The sequence below is a fragment of the Musca autumnalis genome, unplaced genomic scaffold (assembly GCF_047663935.1).
Source record: "Musca autumnalis isolate F117 unplaced genomic scaffold, ASM4766393v1 scaffold_2, whole genome shotgun sequence".
Taxonomy (NCBI): domain Eukaryota; kingdom Metazoa; phylum Arthropoda; class Insecta; order Diptera; family Muscidae; genus Musca; species Musca autumnalis.
In genome coordinates, this window is record NW_027411755.1 from 146,587,398 (window position 1) to 146,595,825 (window position 8,428).

General features: G+C 38.9%; 1 protein-coding gene across 1 annotated transcript; it reads right to left on the reverse strand.

The window, feature by feature from the left end:
• Positions 1-6,828: 6,828 nt before the first annotated feature.
• On the reverse strand, positions 6,829-8,074 carry Dnaaf4 (Dynein axonemal assembly factor 4). The gene has a single exon (XM_073966074.1). The coding sequence runs from the start codon at positions 7,626-7,628 to the stop codon at positions 6,894-6,896; it is 735 nt and encodes a 244-aa protein (XP_073822175.1). The 5' UTR covers positions 7,629-8,074; the 3' UTR covers positions 6,829-6,893.
• Positions 8,075-8,428: the final 354 nt, after the last annotated feature.

An 8,428-nucleotide genomic window follows, 5' to 3' on the forward strand; every position in this document is an offset into this window, starting at 1 on the left:
GGAGGCTATACCAAAACATATATTGATAATTTTTAACCTCATATGACAATTTACTGATAGTTTAGTCAACAAATGTAGCTAAAATTCTTAAACCTCCTAAAATCTGAAGGTATCGTTATATGGGAATTTCACCAAAACATGGACCTATGTTGGAAATTTTTGGTGAAGAACCTAAAATGTCAAAATTACTGATAGTTAGGTTAAAAGTTAAAGCAAAAGTCTTTAAAGTACCAAAACATAGACCTGACAATTGTTTAATGAAGAAGTTTTATGACCTGCCTGGCTAATAGGCTCTAAAGGTTCCGGTTTATACCTTTGGATCTCTCTGTAGATCATGAAGATCTCTCCTGCCACTAGATTGTGGCAGGGAGGTTCACGGTGATAACATGCAACAGGTAATCTCTGTTGAAAATGGTCTGGTTTGAATATTCTTCCACTGCGTAGCACTAATATTTGCATGCGACACTGGCGCCGCATAGCTCGCCACACACCGGTTTATTGATTTAGAAGATGTCAACAAGGTTTCTTTGTCAGCATACAGGATTTGCTGTTGGCCAGCGACTTGAGAACCTTGTTCCTACTTCTGATCTTGTCACAAATAAACATGCTGGCTAACCTTACACCCAATATCTTATGGTAATTAATGATCAGAATCAGAACACCATCGGCCAATATGTTCGGAGGGAGCCTCATTTCAGCCGTCCAGGTGGTCAACAATATGGCAATGGATTCAGCGGAGGATATTTTAACTCAGATGGAAGAAATGCACTGAATCTTCTATGTGGAATTTTAAGCTATCACATATGTCATCGACGATCGGACCCGACGGCAACATCGTACAATCACATATTACGATATCTATGCCATCTGGAAGGTGTGGAATTTCAGAAAGGCAGAGGTTTAACAATTTCGGTGATCACGTTGCGCCTTAACTAACTTTAAATGGAAGCCGCTTATACCTGAGAAGTGTTTGCAGATTCTGAAACAGCAATGTTCATAGATGAGAAAAATAAAAAAAACTAAAAAAATCGCTGGAGGGAGGCTTAAATAAACCGCGGTCAAAGGTCACATTTTTAGTGTTTTTTTTTAGGTTTTCCCAATTTGGTTGAAAACGGCAAGTTTTATCAAAATGGGACTAGGGGTGAAAATTCTCTACAACATTGCCTTTTGCATTTTTTCCTAGGTTGTACCATTTTTTGAGATATATAAGTTTATTTTTGGAAATTGCAGTCATGTCATTGTTTTATGAGGCGATACAGTCAGTGCATTGTCCCAACTTCAACTTCTATGTCTCAGAAACTGTAACACATACGAAAATATCGTAAAGGTCAATATTGTAGAGAATTTTCACTGCTACAACATTTTTTTAGTTCCATTTCCATAGGACTTGCGGTTTCCAAGCAAAAACATGAAAAACGTGAAAACTTAAAAAAATCTAAACATTTGAACTTTGACTGAGATTTATTTAAAAAGCCCTCCTGCGGTTTTTTTAGTTTTATTCATTTTTTCTCATCTATGAACATTGTAGTTTCAGAAACCGTATAAACTTCCCAAGTGTAAGCGCCTTTCATTTAAAGTTGGTTAAGGCGCACTGAGTGATATTAACCCGTCTCCCCTTTTCACACTATGGGTCTCAGACTTCTTATTTCTGACAGTCGACACATAGTTGACGTCTAACGTTTCAAACACGGCTGGAGGAAGTCTTCCTTATATCCTCGTACACCAAGGCATGGTTAACGATATTGAAAACCTTCGATAGGTCAAGAGCCAACATGGCTATTCGGTCGCATGGCCTATTCCGGTTGCGTCCTCAACTAATATGTGTGAATATGGCGTGTAATGCTTCCCTGTTGGCGACAGAAAGGAAATCGGCCCGTACGATTTCTCTTGCCTGGCTTTAGTAGCGGGACCAACCTGGCAACTTTACAGGCTTCTGTTACAATTAGGGTGGTTAATGATATATTAAGGACACTTGTTAAATACTCAACCCCGGATGCATCCAATTGCTTAAGCATTTCCGTTGACGCACCAAACGCGTTGGATGATTTCGTGTTTCGGGTGACATCTGCAACATCGATCATCGTAAACTGTAGTGGTACCTCCTCCGCTGAGAGGGATCTTATATGACATAGCACACTACTCTTTGTCCTATCACTCTTGGCTATATTTCCAGTTAAAATGATTTGTTCACCTCCTGGGAACGTTCTATCATCCTTCTTTCCTCAATTCGATGGTTATGTAACTGTTACAAAGAAATTACTTAAGGGTTGGTACGGCGAAGCTAATCACGCTCATTTGCTAATCCCGTCGCCTCTGTTTGGAAATTTGGTCTAATTTCGGGTATTCGACCAGCAGGTATGTAGTGAGCGGTTGCAGCAGTGATGATATCTCGGAACGTCATCTCTGCAAGACGAACATCAAAAGGGTTGGGCAGATCTCTGACCCGTTGATTAAGAACTCTCTGAAACTAGGCCAATTAACTGAGGCGTCCAGAGGTGACGAAATCGGACGGTCTGCTGAGGGATTTCGGATGGATATCTCCGAAAATTCTCTCCCGGAAAATTTTCCCGAAGATCTAAAGAAATGGCCAGCTCCCTAAAGAGCTGATTGGTAAATTCTCTGATTTTTTTGCCAATCAGCTTTTCCATGGTTCAGAAAAGTACAGCGATCAATGGTTATGAAGTCGGGTGATCTGTTAACGGAGACGTTGATAGGGAGATGGTCTGAGCCAAGGGATGACAGGACTCATAATTTATTAGGCAATGATATCTGGCTGCGGCAATCTTCTCTTATCAATATTGGAGCGTTCACCGTGCAAATGTGATGTTATCAATTTGCTCGGTCAGCGTCACTGCCTAGGACGGAATGCATGAGTTTTGGCTTTCCGTCCTAGACAATGACGGGATAATTGATGTCCCATATCACCAGACGGTTATTGCCTTCCAAAACTCAGCCAACATAAGACATAAAGAGCAGGGCACAACTATTCATCGGCTACCCCCATACATTACATGTAGAGTCTAGCTCAAGTGAAATAAGATGTACTGGACAGACTGGTGTAAAAAGAAGCAAATCCTCCTCCTCTCTTTCTTGTACGATCCTTTCGGAGCGTTGCAAGCTACAAGTAGTGGTAAGCTTTGTTTCCTGGTCCGCAACGACCATGATGTTTCTCTGATTCATACAATTCAATCCTAAAATTTTTCTGACTTTGTCATGGAGAATGCGGGAGTGTCTCGTATCCCGACGACGAAGTTGGAGACACGTTGGGAGATGATCAGAAGTAGCAATATTACTCCTATCACATTGGTCCTAGAGGAGGTTATGGCCCAGCAATCTCGGAAGTGCACCCATCCATTACATCTCACAGATGTTGACATGTGGTGGATGTGGGTCTGGCAAACGGAACAAGTCGATTCCATGCAAAATTATAAACACATAATTGTTGATCGTTACCGAGTAGAAAACATGGACTCGGATCACTATATTGTTGCAGCAAAGGTACGTAGCCGATTAATCGTAGCAATGAAGTACGAGCATCGGGAACATCAGGAAGCTGCAAGAACAACAGAAAGTGGTAAAGAATTGCCCACTACATGCAAACAATCGCAAAGTCTATACTTGGATGTCTACTCTAAGGAAGCCATGGTATGACCAGGAGTGTTGTGCTGCTACCGAAGAGAAGAATGACTTGAAGGATGAATGAAGAGCGCTACTCTACATCGAGAGAAAATATGAGTCTTTTCCGCAGGCAAAAGAGAAAAACTGGAATGCGGGAGTGTGAAAAAATGGAGCCATTATAAGTCCCAAAATTCAACCAAAAAATAAATGATCCTGTGGGAACGGGGAAGGAAGTCTGGTAACACATACATAAATGTATTCCGATTATAGAAAACCATTTTTCCAAACTAATTAGGAGCACAAAGATACCACAGATCCAATCCCAGAAGATGGTATTGAGTGCATACAGTCTAGACAGAATGAGGTAGACAACAATAAACTGGTAGGAGCCGATGGTTTGACATTCGATTTGGCAGGAGGAGATAGAACTGTGTACTCAAATTCCAAGGCATAAGTCTGCTCCCTATTGTCTATAAGGTAGTGTATATTGTAAAAAGACTAAAGCTAAAGCATGTCGTCAGTCAAATAACTGGGCTATGTATATAAGTGCGGTTCTAGACCATTTGTCGATGATTACGAAGTTTTCGGCAATTCACACACACGACCCGAACGCAAAGAAAGAGCGTTGAAGAGAGAGAAAATGTTTTGATTTGTTTTTGTTTTGTAGCTTGCGTGCAGGGATGCCAGATAAGTTTGGTCGAAAATCGGCACTTTTCGGGTGCAAAAATCGGCAATATCGGCAAAAAATTTTCAAAATCGGCAAAAAATCGGCAAATTAAAAAACATTTATTTCAGTTCAAATTATCGCTTTTTTTAATAAGCGTAAGTTTAAAAAATAACATTTTAAGTACAACAAAACAATTAACAATTCATAAACCAAGGCAATAATTCAAAATATGTATGAAAATAAATGGTTTTACTATATGCATACGTAGTATATATTTATAAGTACGTGTATATATGAGATCAATATACATATTTTCAATTCAGTCAAGCTAAACAAAACGTATACAAATATTGTCTTAAGAGGATAATTAATAAGGTGATTGTTTTTATACCCTCAGCATTTATGCTAACGAGGGTATATAAACTTTCATACGGGCAAAATGTACCTCATCGAAATAATGGTTTTAGACCCCAAGTATGTTTGGACGAAATTTGTTTCAGACAATTTGGAGTCGCCCGTCTGTCTGTCTGGCTGACTGGTGCGCACGATAACTCTCGAACGGATGAGCCGATTTTTTTTTTCAAAGTTTGGCTTTAGTAATATTTTGTCCAAACTTAGTTTAAGTTCGAAGATGGGCATTATCGGTCAACTCCTTCAGGTACCTCTTCCACAAAAGTTCGAAAATGTTCGGAAAATTTGTGCGTACGATAACCCTTGAAGGGAGTAACCTATTTGGTCCATACTTTGCACATCGTGAAATGTCTACCAGGCTTAGATGAGGTTCCAATATGGACTCAATCGGTCCACTCGTTCGGGTACCTCCCACACAACATTTCGGAAAAGTTCAGTTTAGGACCTGGTCTCGAACCGCTTTGATTTTTGTTTACGCAAGTTGTATTCGCTGTCCTCTATACGACGCTGTAAGTTTTATTAGGGGCAAGTCCATACTTCCTGGGAAAATAGCCTGAAAGTTACAAAAAACCCTATGACACCGTGTATAGTGGTTGGAGCGCAAGATAACTCTCGAACGGATCTGCCGATTAGGTCCAAAATTTGGCTTTCGTAATATTTTGTCCAAACTTAGTTCAAGTTCAAAGATGGATTATATCGGTCCACTCCTTCAGGTACTACCCCACAAAAGTTCAAAAATATTCGGAACAATTGTGCGCACGATAACTCTTGATGGGAGTGACCGATTTGGTCCATACTTTACACTTTCTCATAACATTTACCAGATATAGATCAGGTTCGAATATGAATATATTTGTCCACTCCATCCCGTACCTCCCACACAAAATTTTGGATAAGTTCACTTTAAGACCTGCTATTGAATCACTTTGATTTTTGTTGAAGCAACTTATATTCGCTGCCCCAATTACGATGGTAAAAGTTGTTTCAGGGCAAGTCCATACATCTTGAGAAAACAGCCCGAAGGGTGTAAAAACCCCCTATGGCACCCCCATGGTCTATGTCGGTCCATTCCTTTAAGTACGTTTTCCGCAAAATTTTTGAACTTTAATGCTAATCAACATTTTTTTCGGTTCATACGACCAAAATTTTAAAAGCCCCTAAATACATAAGTTTTTTGTGAAAAAAGTGTTTCAATTTGCACAGGCTGAGGGTATATCTCTGTCGGCAAAGCCGACTGATACTTTTTTACTTGTTTTTATTTAAATTTACTTGGCTAGAAACTCTTTCTACATTTGCTGAAGAATGTGGCAAGACTAAAATATGTTTAATAAATTTAGGCAAAATAGGAAATAGTGGTTCAGAATTTGCACATATTAATTCACACACTGTTTTCCAAAATTCTAGCAACTCTACGTTTTATCTTTAAACAAATTTCTAAAATTTAAACGTGAAAGTTCGCGTGATACTTGCTTTTCGTTTATGTTTATAAAGCATTCGTATTCCTTTATAATGTCGAAAAATGAATCTTCTGTGCCATTTATTATAAAACTTTGATTTACTGAAGCCAGGCACTTAAGTTTATTTTCTAAATTAAACTGCTTCAAAATCTGACAACAAAGTTCAATGTAAAATTTTGTGCAGTTTTTAATTATTTCCACTAACCCATTTTTCGACAATTTCGTTTTTTGAACAATTTCCTTGGCGTATATACTGAAGTACACGTTTTGGTAATCAAGAAAATTCAAACTGTTTTTATAATCAAACTACTCTTGACGATATATGTAGTTGTCTTTGTTATTGTACCAAATTAGTTCTAGCAACCACAATTTTCATACAAAACGGAAATTTTATATGAACAAGTTGCCTTAACTAAAAATCGGCATTTTAGGGGTAAAAATCGGCAAATCGGCATTTCCATTTTTTTGGACTAAAAATCGGCAAAATGCCGATAAATCGGCAAATCTGGCATCACTGCTTGCGTGCATATAAGCTTACTAACACACTGTCATAAATTGCCAATGTTTTTGATACATTCACATTTTTGAATTCCCTCCTCTTGGTCGGCACTGTTCTATACCTGAGTAGATATTTACCTTGCCGCAAAATCCTGGAAAAGACCCAATCGCAGAAGATTTTATGTTTAAAAATATTTTATTTGCAACTAAAACTATATCAAAAAAATATTCATTACATTTGTCTAAGAATGCGTTGCAGTGCCAGGTGTACTGACCTCTCGAACATTGTTCATATCTTCAACGACAAATGGTCGTGGTAGACCTTCTTGTGATTCTCTCTTGGGCGTATCATATTTGAATGAAGAAAAACTAACACAAATTTTTGCAGCATTACGTAGAGCTGGCAAAGAACGTGGTGGTGGTGGTGGTGCAATGGGTGTGCCCAGGCGATTACCGGATCTAGCTGATATGGAACCATTCAAATTCGATTCATTTTTAGGTTTAATGTGCGTTTCTTTGGGAGCCACAGTCATAGCTTCACGGCAGGCTTGTTCATGGAATTGTTTAACCCGTTCCCGCATTGCAGTCTCACGACGCACTTCGCGATCAATTTCATTTCGCCGCTTAATTTCATATCGCTCCAGTGCTTTTTCGTCGCGTTCTTTATTGCGCTGCACCACTTGATCAGATACTTCTAAGCGTTTCTGTAGCAGCTCTTCCTTGTTTAGTTTTTTAAAGATTTCCGGCCAAATACCTTTGACTTTTTTGATAAGCACAATGCGTGCCTCATTCTTGAATATGCGACAAAAACTAGCAACTTCATCGATTTCCTGTACCAAGTGGCGTTCAAAGAATATGGGCGGGTTGTTGAATTTCAGATATGTCGGCAGGAGAACAATGTCCGGCTTACGGGTTATCAGACGATTCAATTCAATTGTGATTTTAATTTCATCTTCGGTTTGGGTTACTTGCACCATTATCGCGAAGACGAAAACACACTGCACACACACACACTTGGATGAGGTTGCTGACCTCCACCACAATGTTCAATGGTTGGCTGATTCCTTGGTAAAATATTACAATTCTCTGTGATTGTAATTTTATTTTGTGGAAATATTTATTTTGCTTTTACTGATAACTCAAAGAAGTTGTTGGCAAGTATTTTTGTAGGTGTTTCGTTTTTAGCGGACAAAGGACTGCTGACACCGTTGTATATGCTGGTAATAAACTTGTTTTCTGGCTGATAAGCCATCAATAGCTCGCATTGTTTTTCTATTTCCTTCTTCCGTTTCCATACCACCACTATTCGATTATTGTTCGATTTATTGTTTATTCGTGTTTACAAATAAATGTATTAAATTGGCTGTTTGCCGCAGCCTTAGCCGGCATTCAGTGCCGTTTGCTTTGGTAACCATCAATCACATTTTTTCCTTAGCAACCACAACTGAAACATGAAATATGTATGTATGTCTTCTTGAAAAACATGTTGACCTGTACCGAGGTGCGAAAAATATTCCATATGGTTATGCAGAAGAGCGATAAAAAGTAATGTATCGCTTTGGCATCTATAAAGAAATTAAATGTCATATACGAGGGTCACTCGAAAACCTTCTGGCCTAGGCAACTTGCAGTGTCGCAGGTGTCATTTGAAATTTTTTTGGAAAGTTTTAGTTTAAGCATACTCAGGTTAAAACATGGTTTTTGAACCCTTTTGCAGCATTTTCTGGCGATTGCTGCTATTTTTCGGGCTCGTACGCATAGTTCCATGATTAGTCAC